Source organism: Nicotiana tomentosiformis, chromosome 4, assembly GCF_000390325.3.
Source record: "Nicotiana tomentosiformis chromosome 4, ASM39032v3, whole genome shotgun sequence".
In the NCBI taxonomy this organism is placed as follows: domain Eukaryota; kingdom Viridiplantae; phylum Streptophyta; class Magnoliopsida; order Solanales; family Solanaceae; genus Nicotiana; species Nicotiana tomentosiformis.
Window position 1 is genome coordinate 127,410,343 of NC_090815.1, and position 15,687 is coordinate 127,426,029.

The 15,687-nt window shown below is 31.3% G+C and overlaps 1 protein-coding gene across 1 annotated transcript; it reads right to left on the reverse strand.

Moving 5' to 3' along the window:
* Positions 1–129: 129 nt before the first annotated feature.
* Positions 130–10,301, reverse strand: LOC104112903 (probable jasmonic acid carboxyl methyltransferase 2). Its single transcript, XM_009622945.4, is given in 7 exon segments — positions 130–561; positions 3,777–3,839; positions 3,942–3,996; positions 4,545–4,948; positions 5,874–6,149; positions 9,222–9,626; positions 10,173–10,301. Coding segments are annotated over 7 exon segments (1,599 nt in total). The 5' UTR covers positions 10,248–10,301; the 3' UTR covers positions 130–240.
* Between the last annotated feature and the right edge of the window lie 5,386 nt (positions 10,302–15,687).

The following is a 15,687-nucleotide window of genomic DNA, read 5'->3' on the forward strand; positions in this document are numbered from 1 at the left end:
TGTGAATATCAAAGAAGGATGAATTTTTATCATGTTTCAATAATGTACTACTTGATACATTTTGTTTCAATTGAAATTTGTGAAAGAAAAAAAAAAGAATAAGAAATGATTCAACCCCTTATTGACCTGTGGAGTTTACATATTGATCATTTTGTTTAGGCTACTCTAGAAGTCTAGAACATTATCCTTGCGTGTAAGAGAAACAACTAAATTGATGTAAACGGCTCTATTCTTGTAAATCTAATCATCCACAAGATCACTATACACTTTAAACAAGTCATCCATAATTTCATTTCCAAAATGAGATTCCACCATTGATTCAACCACAGCCCTAATTGTTTTAGCAACTTGTTGACCTCTTGATGCTGATTTCATACACAATTGGCCATTTTTGTCTTCGCTATCGCATAGTGTAGAATTCAAAAAAATGGTGGCGTACAACTCAACCTCAAAAGCCACGATTAATTGTAAATAAACCTTCTTAAATGAACCTTCTTTCTCTATCACTTCCTTAGGACATGGTGCATTAAAGGAGTCTACTTTCTCCCCTTCTACTAGGCCCTGTATGGAGGCGTATGTAGTGTTATAGTACCAGATTCAGAATTTGGTACTTTCAATAATGAGTATAAATTTAGTATAAAAATTTGGTTCTCTGTACCAAAACCAATAACATAAACGAGACGTGTGATTGAGTAGTAGCTGCATTTTTTCTCCTAGTTACATAATATATTATGAAGTACAAATACAATATCCCTAGAAGACGACTATGGGCACTGTGGTGAAGAGTTTAATGAATGAATGAATTATTTTCCTTTTTCTTTTATTCTTTCCGATCCCTTTCTAAAAGGGAAAGTGGACGACAAAATTAATTGTACTACTATTCTTTAGTAGACGTTATTAAGTGGTGGCGTGTACCGATAGAGAAAAATAAATATTGCCACCGGCTAGAGCCAAGTCCCCCCTCTCTCTCTCTATATATATATATATAAGTAGATAATGTAGCAAAATATTAAAATTATAATAAAAGATTTTATTACTTGATTAGATTTAAACTTAGAAACTTGTGAAAATGATATTAAAATGATATTTTAGCAAGATAGTCTTACATTTCATGATCTTAATATGAAAAAGGAAGTACTAATTTAATTCTGTCTAATGAACATAAGGATGTCCATAATATTTTTGTCATCCAGCGTGCAATCGGGGCTTTTGTATCTATACCCGATTTTGGGGTTACAATGAACCTATACCCACTTTACAAAAAGGTTTGCGAGCGTACTTAATTTACGATCAACTTCAGACTTATCGGGTCTGGAGTTAAAAAAAATTAGTCTGAAGTGAAAAAATTGCACTTCAAATGCACTTAAGGCCAAAATAGATCGGAAGTGCAACCAATGGTTTCATGCACTTAAGGCTAATAAGTTTGAAGTGAAAAATTACACTTCAGATGCACGTAAGGCCAATAAGTCTGAAGTGCAGCAAATATTTTCATACACTTAAGGCCAATAAGTTTGAAGTGAAAATTTACACTTCAGATGCACTTAAGGCCAAATAGGTCTGAAGTGTAACCAATGGTTTCATGCACTTAAGGCCAATAAGTCTGAAGTGAAAAATTGCACTTCAGATGCACTTAAGGCCAAAAGGTCTTAAGTGCAACAAACGTTTTGCTATACTTAAGGCCAATAAGTCTGAAGTGAAAAATTGCACTTCAGATGCACTTAAGACCATAAGGTCTGCAGTGCAACAAACGTTTTGCTACACTTAAGGCCAATAAGTCTGAAGTCAAAAATTACACTTCATATGCACTTAAGGCCAAAAGGTCTGAAGTGCAACCAACGTTTTTATGCACTTAAGACCAAATAGGCCTGAAGTACAAATTGCCCAAAAATAAAAATTTGTTCTTCGAATTATAACAATTCAATATACGATTTAATACCTAAATCTACTCCAATTGAGCTCAAATTTGAAACATAACCTCCAAATATCATCAGGAACAAACCACAATCATCAATTTGTCAAAACAACAATAAATCTAATGAACCCATTTTGTAATTAAGAAAAAGAAAAGAAAAAACCTTAAACAATAGTAAAAAAATAAAGTGTCATAACAGCTCACCATTGTAAAACATCATAAACTACATTAAAATATGTTCACAACCACCATATAAAATCATTATCACCCGAAGAAAAAGAAGAAGGAGAAGAAAAAGAAGAAGATGAAGAAGTAGTAGTAAAAGAAGAAGAAGAAGAAGAAGAAGAAGAAGAAGAAGAAGAAGAAGAAGGATGAGGAGAAGAAGAAGAAGAAGAAAACAAAGGAGGAGAAGGAGGGGGAGTTGTTTAAAAAGTGGGTACAAGTTAAGGAGGAGGAGAAGCAGAAGAAGGAGGAGAAGGAGAAGGAGGAGAAGAAGAAGAAGGAGGAGAAGAAGAAAATGAAGGAGGAGAAGGAGGAGGAGAAAGAGGCCTGGAGTTGTTTAAAAAGTGGGTACAAGTTAAAAAAAATTTTAAAAGTAGGTATATGTTAAATGGGGGTGACCAAATAGGGTGCCCTGTGTAATTTTTACAACGCAATCCGTAGGTTGGCATCGACCCAATATGTTTTCACAAAATATAAGTACTATAAATAAGAAGAATTTTCAGAAACCACTATTGTTTAGTGGCTATTAACTTTCTATAGCTACTATATACATAATTATTTTCTATAGCTATTATTTAGTTGTTACGCGAGTGTATTCGTTGTATTCGCGCTACAGTATTCGTGAATACAATAGCAGAATTCGCCTAAAGAATATGGGAGTCCAGTTGTGCGACTGTATTCGTTATATTCACGGTACTGTATTCATTAATACAATAGCGGAATTCGCCTAAAAATTAGGGGAGTCCAGCTATTTAATAACGAAAAGAGAATCAATTAGCGTGTATCACTCCTAATTTAACTCAACAAAATTAATTCTACCTAAATTTCGCTGCTACGCTACTATATTCGATGTATTCGCGCTACTGTATTCATGAATAAAGTAGTAGAGGAGTCCAGTTATGCGACTGTATTCGCTGTATTCGTGCTACTATATTCATGAATACAATAACAGAATTCACCTAAAGAATATGTGAGTCCAGCTGTTTAATAATAGAAAGAGGATCAATTAGCGTGTATCACTCATAATTTAACTCAACAAAATCAATTCTACATAAATTTTACTGCTATTGTACTGTATGTCATGTATTCGCGCGATTGTATTTATAAAAAATTGACATAATTAAGAAATAGGGTGTATACCGTTCTATTCAATCCGACTGTATACATTGTATTCAATTCACAGATATTCATTATTCACTATTATACATTGTATTCAATTCATCATATTCAATTCAACTTTATTCAAACAACAAAAAATCACAAAATACAGTAATATTCGGCTGTATTAAAAAAATACAGACCTTCGGAATACATAAATACAGGTGAAAAAATAATATATTTATACAAACATATATTGTATTTGAGTGTATTTGTATAGAATATAATGTATTTGTATCATTGTATGTGACTAAAAAGTAAAGAAGAGAAGAAAGTTCGTCGGAGATGGCTTTTTTTGGCCAAGAAAAATACTGTATACATTGTATTAAAACTGAAAATGGAGACGAACAAACACCCGACCCTCAAATCTTCTCCGGCGTAGCCATGGCCAGATCTGTTCGCCTAATAGGTTGAGCCAATAGTGGATGATGACGTCAACGATTCTGATGCCGACGATTAAAATTACGTGCTTTAGCGGGTATACCTCGTTCTTCGAAGTTGTTGAATCAGCCATTGAAAACGAAATTTGAAGTTTCTTTCTCAAAACCTAATAATGGCAAAAATTTTAAAAAAGAGTGAAGAGAGAAAAAGAAGAATGGCAGAGTAATTTAGCGTGAACCGGCCAAAAGCTTTATCAATTACCACAAACTTTTGGAGCAAAAATGTTGAAGATCAATTCTGAGAAATTTGTTCCTACAATCTTTCTATGAGAGGGAGATCGCGGAGAGAGAAAGAAGAAAATTCTTGTTGTGACTTGAGAGAGAACGGGTGTTAACTGAAAGAAAGAGAAAAAAAACATAAATAGCGTATCTCGCATTTATATGGTAGTGTATACAATAAATACCTATTTTGTTATAAAATATAAAAAGTAGCTATAGATATTAATATTTTAAAATAATTTTGGTGTACAATAAATAAAATGTAATAGTTTGATATAAGAGGTAAAATTTTCTATAAATAACAGAATGGAAACATAAAGATTGCTAAAGTTTGGACCAAAACAAACGAGGAAAGAAGGAAAAAGCCATTCAAGACACGGTAATAAATGTGCATAGGAAAGATACATATTTGATATTTATTGATTTAGTGTAAACATTAAGCGTGATAAGTTTTTATTGTGTTAGAATAACGCACTCGATACATTTTAATTCAGTTGAAATTCGTGAAAGAAAAAAAGAGAATAAGAAATGATCCAACCCCTTATTGACATGTGGAGTTTACATATTGATCATTTTGCTTGTGCTACTACTACAAGTCTAGAACATTATCCTTGCGTGTAAGAGAAACAGCTAAATTGATGTAAACGGCTCTATTCTTGTAAATGTAATCATCCACAAGATCACTATACACTTTAAACAAGTCTTCCATAATTTCATTTCCAAAATGAGATTCCACCATTGATTCAACCACAGCCCTAATTGTTTTAGCAACTTGTTGACCTCTTGATGCTGATTTCATACACAATTGGTCATTTTTGTCTTCGCTATCGCATGGTGTTGAATTTAAAGAAATACTGGCGTCTCACTCAACCTCAAAAGTCTGGAGACGATTAATCACAAAAGAATCTTCTTTTTCTACTGCGATTGTCACTTCCTCGGGGCATGGTGCATAGTATGGTGCATTAAAGGAGTCTACTTTCTCCTCTTCTACTAAACCCTGCATAGATGAATTACTATGTTTAGGGCAGAGAAATTTTGAGTGAGTGTGGGCTTCACTCAGAAGGGTGGTATGAATAAATATTAATATGGTCCCAAAGCTAACAATAACAAATTGGTGATAGTATTGGTATAGACTCCTAGTTATACCAAATCTAAAATTTTAAGTAGGTGTGCCACATAGTATTGAATATAAGACTTATTATGAGTAATTTTCCGGAAATTTGCTCTTTTAATCCCTCAAATATAGACAAATATTATTCTAGCCCTTATAATATCTAAGTAAGCACATTTAATCTTCAATTAGTTAAAATATGATATTTTTAACCCCCTGTCTTTGAATTTTCACAAATTTAATTAATTAATAACAGTTACACCATTTGTTATGTTAAGTTTTTATAATAACTCCATATTTGAGGGTAATACATTTCTTAAAAAAGTCTAAATACAACTTCTTTTACATAGATGGAACAAAAACACATTTTAATAGAGCTTAGTTCAACATATATCATAAGACCCGAAATCAGAATTTATCAATAACTTATGATAGCCGAGGGTCTACCAGAAACAATATTTCTGCCCTTTCAGAATATGAGTAAGATTTGCGTACACCCTACCCTCCCGACCCCATATGTGAATATTCATTGGGTTTATTATTATTGTTATTATACCAATAACTAATGGACCGACTGTGCTATTCTACCCTACCTTGACTTTTTTATTTATTTATTTAAAAAAGAACGTAAAATCTTAGTTAAAAGTTGTAGTCGCATCCTGGACAATATGAATAGTACATATGCGACACTGGCTTTAACTTTAGGAAAAATCGAAAAATCTGATCAAATTGAATTTTGACTTCTTCTTTTTTCAACAGAAATGAGTAACCAAATACAAAGAGATCATAAGATAGGTTTTAGGAGAATAACCTTAGATACCAAAATAGAAAGTGCTAGTGCAAGGAGCTCCCACTGGTAGTAACAACCATCTTCCGCCGTGGGATCAATAGAGCTCCTCCCCATGAGAGACAACAACATCCGCCCGCCGGCAACCATCTCCGGCGAACGTGATTGAAGGAATAAAAAGAAGTCTTTCTGAAACTGTGACATGTATTTATTGATTACTTCACTTGGACTAGTACTTGATATGTATAATTTCCCTTTGTTTAGGGTTGTCCTTGCATTGGTACCCAAACCAGGTGGAACCTGTTTGATGGTTTTTCACATTTAGAATAAATGAGTTTGACATGTGTAATTGAATTCGAGTGAAAATGCTACTGACCCAAAAAAAGGTACATAAAAATGGCGGAATACTCGTACCGTAAAGTCATTGAAAAAGGACAAGATTAAACATTTCATGACAAAAATGGTCATCTACCTACTAGTAGCCAGTAGGTAGAGTAGATCTCTATTACTCTCTTTTGTTTTTGCCTTTTTGGTGACATATAGGGTGTGTTTGGTAGGAATAACAATTTTTCCAAGGAAAATGTTTTTCCGAAAGTGAATGGTTTTATCACAAATTATTCCTTATTTGATTGGTGAGCGAAAAAAAAAATTTCGGAAAACATTTTCTAGTGTTTTGTTTAAAGAGCAGAAAATATTTTTTAGAAAAATAACTTTTTATGCTACTTTCCTTACTTCCCCCTTCCCCGAAATCCTCATGTTTCCTATATCCCAGCCCCCTCACCCCCAAACCCCAATGGTGGGGGCTGGGGATGTGGAATAGGGTGGGGAAAGTTGAAAAAGAGTTTTGAAAAACATTTTCACTTCTTTTGATAGGGAAAATATTTTACTTCAATGTGAGTAAAATGAGTTCATGATGAAAATGTTTTTCAAAACATTTAAGCCAGCCAAACATAGAAAAATTAAAAAATATTTTTCAGAAAATGTTTTCCTTCGTACCAAATACACCCATAGTGTAAAATTTAGTACTACAAAAATAACAACAAACTCAGTGTAATTTTATAAGTGGAGTGTGTGTATGCAGTTTTTACCCCTATCTTATAAAGATAAAAAGATTGTTCCATGATAGACTCTCGACTCAAGAAACAGTAAAATTAAAACAACCAAGCAACAAACAATAGTAACAACAATGTAATATGATAACCGACGTGAATGCAGCATTTATGTAATAATAAAGAACAGTGTAAAATTCAGTACGAGTCAAAAGTAACAGTTCATTTGCACCAATGTGCATAAACTTTTTCGTACTAGTTAACAATAACTCTATTGTTCAAAAGAAATCTTCTGTTTAAACTTTAACGTTGAAAGCATAATTTATTCCAATCCAAATTATCTAAAGCTAAGGCAGGTAGATGCATAATGTGTCCTCTTTTATCCAAGCGAAAAGTTTCAATCACATGAAAGTGTTTTTGGAAAATGTTTCCTTTTTGGGGAGGGGGGGGGGGAAGAATATTGAACGGAGAAAAATGACTTCAGCGAAAAATATTTTTCAAATTATTTAAGTAATTTTTTTTTCTTCGTACCAAAACACCCTTGGTAAGAAAAAAGATACATAGTATTAAAATAGGGTGCCTAAAATTATGGGTGTCAATAAATATTTAAAAATCAACTAAACCGACCGAAACGTATCGCACCGAACCGAACCGATTTTTAGGTTTCTTTTAATAAAACCGTAAATTTTTATATAAATCTATAATCGTACCGATAATTAGGGTAGGTTTTTTATTTTATGAAAATAAACCGAAAAAAATACCGAACCGTACCGAATAAATTTACATTGAAAAATATATTTATATATTAAGTTTAAAAATAATAAAGTATTAACATTTTTCTTGGGCCTTGAAATTATGAAAACGATTACAAGTCAACAAGTAATTAAACTTAAAATCCTTATTCCCAAACCTATTATACTACTATTGAAACTAAATTATTTCCAACATATTCACTAGCAAGACACAAGGTATTCTAGCAATTATGAGTAGCAAACTACAATGTATTAAATATTTTTTCTTTCGTATGATTTAAATTTATATTTTCGAATATTTAATCTTCTATAGACTTTATTTTTGAGTCCCAACTTACTTAATATCTTTCCACTCGTGTGATTTATATTTTCTTTGTCTTTGCATAGTTTCTTTTACGCTGTTGTAGAATAGTTGATGGATTTATACTCTCGCTATCTTTCATGTTTTCTTAATTCATCACTCTTTAAATAGTAAAAATATCTAGAGAGTTTTGCTAAGTTCTATAAAAGTATGTATGTTGTTGCATTCTACTTCTACTAGTGACTTTTAAGTGACATTTAAAAAAATACCAAAAATTAACCGAACCGTACCGATACCGAAGAAAAACCGACATTATCGATACGATTTCTAAAAGTCTAATTTTGATTATACATAATAAAATAACCAAAAAATTGATATGATATAAATTTTATAAAATAATCGACCGAGCTTAACCATTGACCCCTAGCTAAAATAACTGATTCGCATGAAAATGGTAGGGTAGATATAGTAGTTATGAAGTCAATTCCTTAGTTTGTCCTCGACCTATTGCAATTAATTAAAGTGCCCCTACTTCTTGTTTCATTTTGATTGTGAGAGAAAAACAAACATAGAAAACTGACAAGAAGATATATAGTGTTAAGAATAACTTATGTCCTGATAAGATATAGTTCTAGTTTTCAAATTTTTTTAATTTTTTAATTTTTTTTTATAAAATCGACCAACTTGATCGTTTTTTTGGCATAAAAATACGAAAAATTATTTTTGCATCTTGCGAAATTTAATTTTTAAGAAGTCGACCGAAATCGATTGATTTTTCATATAACAGACTAACTTCGGTCGGTAATTTTATACTTTTAATAATATTTTCGTGCGAAAATGCAACGAAAGAATATAAATAAAATAAAAAAAAGTCTTAGACCAAAATGTACCAATGGTCTAGTGGTAGAATACTATCCTGTCGGTTTTTTCGGTAAATTTTTACTTTTTCAGTCGTTTGTGAAATTTAATTGAACGATCGACATCGTTCGGAAATTGCGACCGACTTCGGTCGCTATTTATTACCGACAACCTAATTTTGACCGATAAAAGTCTGTCGAAATCGGTATTTCTAGTAGTGGGAGTAATCACTCAAACTACTATAAATTTTCAACGAAATTCGAACATAACAACTTCAAATTGAAATAAAACTTTCACATATTCGAAAACTACATTAAAACAGTATTATTCCAAGTCATAATAGTCATAGTTAAAGAAAAATCTGTTTAACAACTCGAATAGTAATAGTGTCAAATTGACAATTAATACTGACCTGCGAGAGCCAATGGAGACTAGAGGAAGAGTGAATAAAGTGCATGCTTTTTAGTGGAAAAAGCCTTCCATAAAATGAACCAGGCACCCCTGCAACATAGCAATTTTCTGAACCTTTCTCTTCTTTTACTTTGTGAAAGAATTCTGGCAAAGACCTAAATATGTCATTGAAATCATTCCCCGGAAGATCATTAAGATAAATTCTCAACTCCGGCAACGATCTGCCCGATTTTCGACACGTTGCGTCTATGATATTTATAACTTCTGTGACGACTATCAAAGCGTTCGGTCCCGAGGAGCAACCTAAATCAGCAATGCCAATGCTTTCTGCCATTTTTTTGTTCTTTCTCAAAATGCTTATCACTGCTTCTTTAAGCCTTGAATTTGTTGCTGATATTATCTTCCTCTACAAATTCATCAAACCAAATTTCAATAACACTGGTCTAATATTTCTTTTTTAAATGAAAATTCATGGGATGAAAACTAGAATTTGATTAGATTTTAAGAACCGGTTAAAAGAAGAATTTTCGGAAGAATATAGTTTTTCAGCTGGATCAGGACCTTGATAATCCAACTTTAGAGATAAAGATAATATATTATATAGCTTAGAAAGTAGGCCAAGTTGATAGCTTTTTCTTTCACTCTTGGGAAAATGGTCTTCTTTCCTAAATTACTTTCTTGAGTTTTTTTAAATATTTTCTTTGATACCTCTTTATTTGATTATTAGTTCTATTGATTCGATCCACAAATACCTTGATAAATCTTCATGTGGCCACCTTGATAGATATAGTGAGACAAACAACTATTGTGTCGCCCAAGGAAAACAATAATATAAGAAAAATCTTTTTTACCAGAAAATATAATTGATATACGAACTAAATTAAGGGAAGTATATATATCAGGAAAGTAAATATATTTCAGCTGTTTTAATCATTTGATGACGATATATAACCTGGATATTGGAGTTTTTGGCATAGCTATACTCTCCTTCTCCATTGTTCATGTGAAGTACCTGCATTACTTCCATCTTAATTTGCTCTTTAATTCTTTCTTTTTTCTCTCTTTTTTCTCTTTAAAGAGCAGCTTGTTGTGACCGAAAGAGCTGAAAATGTGCTAGTTTATATAGAAGCTTGACCAAGGCTACACCTTTTGCTACACTCAACTTCTTCGTACGCAATTAATTTGGATTATGTATTATGCGTTGACGTTGTTACTTGACTTTTACTGAAGGAACTAAATTATGTACACGGATGAAATTGTGTAAAACTTTTTTACTTTATCAGTATAGTTTAACTTATTATAGTAATTACGGTTATGAATTATTTTAGGAAGTTACAAATTAATGTTTATAATAAAATATTATTTTCATAATTATCTAATAAGTAATAGGTAATAGTGCATAAAACGTATACTCGTAACTTAAATACCGTTTTTATTGCATCATATTTTAATGAAAGAAAATTTTGGGGTTGTGCGGTTCGTGAATAGGATAGAAAGAAGAAGAGGGAATCGTCTTAAATCTTAGTAAATCTTAATTAATCAGCTATTTCCTTTTAGGAGAAGGCGCCCCCTTTTTCAAAGTTAAAGACTAGCTATTTTGCCTGTAGGAACCAAGTACGATGAAGTTTGCAGTCTTTAAATTAAGTTCAACTCTAATCTCAATTGTTGTTGTGATTTTTATAAGGGGATTTAAAATATAAAAAAGTAAATACATGAATAAATCAAGAGAAGTCAATATTTATTATATATTTATAAAAATAATTTTAACTGTATATAAACAGTGTAATTCTTTTGGTGAATGGGAACAAATAAAACCCCTTCCCCCACCGACTCCTTCCTTGCTCTCAAGTTGATCCCTTTAAGACAGTGATTTAGATTTACTCCCTCAGTTCACTTTTATTTGGTATGTATATTAAAAATAAATTTTTATTTTTACTTGTCACTTTACGCATATCAAGAGAAGACAATTTTTTTTTTCCCTGTTATACTCACCGTATTAATTACTCATTTTAAATCATTTTCTCAAATTCAATAAAATATACATCAATTAATATGGGTATCATGGTAAATTATACACTTAATTTATTATTTCTTAAGGGACGTTAAAAGTCAAAATATGTCAAATAAAAGTGAACGGAGGAAGTAACATCTTAAACTTTTGTGACGTCAAGGGCATGTTTGTTGAATGAAAAATGTTTTCTAAAAAAAATTAATTGGATTTGGCAATTCCACTATACTGTATTTGAATTACCGCATGAAAGATATTTTTTCCTTTCAAAATTTTCAACAAGTGATGAAGTAGTTGCGCAGGTCAGCTTATGAGACTGATAATATATTTCTTCAACTTTACGCTATCAATATAATTTAACCTATTATAACATATTAATTATTATTATTTATCTACTATAACAGATTAATTATTATAACAACATAAAATATGTATACCATTAATGTAGTTTAACTTACTAAAATAAATCAATTACTATTTTTATTATGTTAACAATTAATATTTATTATAAAATATTTAATTACAATTACCTTTTAGATAAATATAAAAATAATTTACATTATCAAGTTAATACATGGCCTGAATTTTCTCGGCCATGAACTAGGTTGTCCTATGCCTAGTACCAGAACTAGCTGGAAGTTTGGAGGAAAAAGATATTCACGTGAAAACCATTTTAAATGGATTAAACTCTTTTACAGGTCATTTGGTTTGAATACAGATTATGATGTGATAAGTTATGCTGCGATTAGTTATCCTGATATTATTTTTTATTAATTGTTTGGTATGTTATATTAAAAATAACATGCATTACATAATATCTAAGAAGAATAAGTTTGTTTACAAAAATACCCTCCATCTTATTTACCCTTCATCTTCTTGCTTCTTTATCAAGTTGACTCGTCAATTTTCAATTCTTACATCAACAAGTATTAATTAATTTTTTAAGGCGCTAGTTTTCAATTCTTTGAAATATATTTACTGATTTCTTCTTCTAAATCTTCTTGCTGATATCAGACAATAGTTGATGATCCATAAGAAAACTTAATTTTGCCATAATAAAAATGAATAGAATTAATATACAAAAAAATTCAATTAGAAAATAGAATTTATGAGCAAAAGTTTATAATTTTCAAGCACATAAAGAGAAACAAATGAACCCAACGAATATTTGGAAAGAAGACCTCGGGGCTATTTTTGTGAATTTTATTATTTTGTCCTAGGATAATACTCCCAGCACTAATTATCCCGTCCCCTACAAGGTATAAGTTATCCCGGTACTAAATTTAATCCAGAGATAACTTATCCCAGGTTTGGTAACCAAACAAGGTATAAGGTGGCATTAAATTTTTATCCCAACACTATTTTTACTTATCCCTTATACCAAACGACCCCTTGGAGTTTTAGTAAAGTACCAACGGTAAGAGAAAATAATTTCTTGAAAGGCAAAACGGCCTCGTAGCCACTTAAACTTGTATCTGTTTGTCAACCCGGTATACAAACTTGTATAATTTCCATTTGAACACTTCAATTCCGATATTTGTTAACTAATAAACCACTTTGATCGTTGACCATGCCTATGTGGAGGCAACATAGCTGACATGGCCAAATTGTGTGCAAACCACGCTCAAAAAGCGTGTGAATGTAATACTTTGATAGAAAAAGTATTAAAAAATATATAATTAATGAAAAGATAACAAAACAAAATAAAAAACGCACTTCCTCCCACCCCCTTCGCCCCCTCTCTCATCCCCATTTCTTTAGTTCCATATCCAGTCCTCCCAACTGTCCAATTCCATGTCATCTCCCATCCCCTTTCCATTTCTTTTAATTATCAATCTTTTCTTGAAACGGATTAGGGCATCTATATTGTTCGATCCAATCTAGTCATTGCTCTTTTCTTTTTCTTTTTCTTTCTTTAAATTTTTGTGGCAGGGGATATTTAGTTGAGTTATTTATGGTTTGAACTATGCCAGTGGGCTTGGTGGGAAGGAGGTTTGACGGATATGGTGATTAATATGGTTGAAATCAAATGCGTTAGGGGTTTCGGGCGAAAATGGTGGCTGAAAATTAACAAAATGAGTAGGTAGGCACCAAGAGTGAACTATTCGTCGCGGATTAGAGACATTTACCCGTAAGTTCTCCGGCCAACTCAAGTTTTTCGATGGTCTGTGAGTTTCTCGGATTTTGGGCTTTGGTCGGAGGCTTTTTCCGGCAATAGCTTCTTTTACTGATTTGGGGTGGGGTGGGGTGGAGGGAGTTCACTAGAGAAGAGAAGTGCAAATGAAATAAAATTTTAATAAATTAATAGAAATGGGACCCACAAATAATAAGAGTGCATTACTCAAATGGTCACTCAATTATCCCAAATTATCTCCTAAAGTCACTTTTCTTTCGTTTGTAACAACAAAGTCACTTAACTATGCATATGACACTCAGAAGGTCACTCAAATAGATTTTCCAAATTTTTGATTGTCAAATACCTATTTTACGCTCTAAATTATCAATTTTTTTAACTTTTTAAATAGTACAAGTTTTTTCTCTTATTAATCTACATTGTCGACTTACCTATAGAAAAATATATTTTATTTATAAAATAAAAAATAAAAAATTAGTTTTCAGCTCATATAATGACGGAATAATAATATAATTGAGCATAATTTTCAACCATATATGATGTATATTATAAAAATACTTTTATTTAAATAATTATTTTTATATTACGTGACATGTATATATATATATATATATATATATATATATATATATATATATATATATATATATATATATATATATTACAACCTTTATTTTTTTTCATTCTCAATTGTATAAATAAATTTTTTAATTTTTGTTGTTAATACTAAAATTATTACGAACAAATTATTCTAATTAATATTTTTTACTATGCTCATTATTTTGTTGTTCCAGCATTATATATGCTTAAATAATTTTTATTTTTAAATTTATAAATAAAATTTATTTATTATATAGGTAAGTCCATAATATAAATTAAAAAGGAGAAAATCATAATATTAAAAAGTTAAAAAAATAAAGAAGAAGATAAATATTTATAATTTAGAGGGTAAAATAGGTATTTGATAATCCAAAATTTGGAAAATCTAGTTGAGTGACCTTCTGAGTGCTATATGCATAGTTAAGTGACTTTTTTGTTACAAAAAAAAGAAAAGTGACTTTAGCGGATAATTTGGGATAGTTGAGTGACCATTTGAGTAATGGACTCCAAATAACACATGTCAAGTAATTAATAGTCTAGCATATGATGTGTTTTACATGTCATCGCAATTGATATACACGCTCGGTTGGATGTATTTATTGGTACTCATGTCAAGTTGGAGTGCTCAAATGGAAATGGTGTAAGTCTGTCTACCGGATTAACAAACGGGTATAAATTTAAGTGACCACGAGGGCATTTTGCCTTGTTAAAAAGTAGAGGAGAAAATAAGAGAGGACATGAAAGGTATAGAATTTGTGAGCTAGTTGCGGCTCTGAGTTTATGAGAAAGAAATTAAACTCTTAATACATAAGCTAAATGTAGAGAGAAAAAATAAATAGTATTACCTAATATTTAATGTGATTAGTGGCGGAGCGAGAAATTTGTGCAAAATGATCAAAAACATTGACAAAATATCATAGTTTGTATTTGGAGTAACTAGAACCACCTTTACCACTGCCTGGAACCTTGTTTGTTGAGCAGATTCAACATATTTTATATACTAAACAAATTATTTTGCCTTATTTTCATATAAAATTTTCCGCGAAGGGAACTCAAAATTGACCCAATTTCTTCTCACCCAGATCTGGTCATGTCAACGGGAAAAGGAGAATGTTAAAAGTTAATTAGCTTTCAAGTTAATTTTAAAACTAGTTTTTAATCACGTGCGTTGCACGTGTATCCCATATCAATCGGTACGAGAAATAAGATGGAACAATTAGAATTTACGTTTTTCCCTCCCGTGATACTTATATTGTGAAATTTCACATAATTGTATCCCACACAAGGAATGATGGCATGAATAGATCTGCAGTTTGTGAGCAAAATGAGTTTCAACAACCAATATTTTACAATAATTACAAAGTCAGTTATTAGTACGATTTTATCAATGTTAGCCAAGATAAACATACCAAGACTAAACATTGCGTTTAGTCCAAGATCATCACCAGAGAGAGTGGATATTCACGATATGACTAAAATTTCGTGCATCTCAATATCCCCCCTAAATATTCAGAGAAAATATAAAACACAAAAAACATAATGTCACGACCCAAAACTAACCCTAACATGATGGTGCCTATCGTGGAACTAGGCAAGCCGACTCATTTCCAAAACAAACCGATATTTCATTTCAAAGATAATTCCAAGGTTATTTAAAATAAAACCTCCATTTAAAAGAGTTCAAATCAAGAAAAAAACAGAATTTGCGGAAAAGAAAAGCCCGAC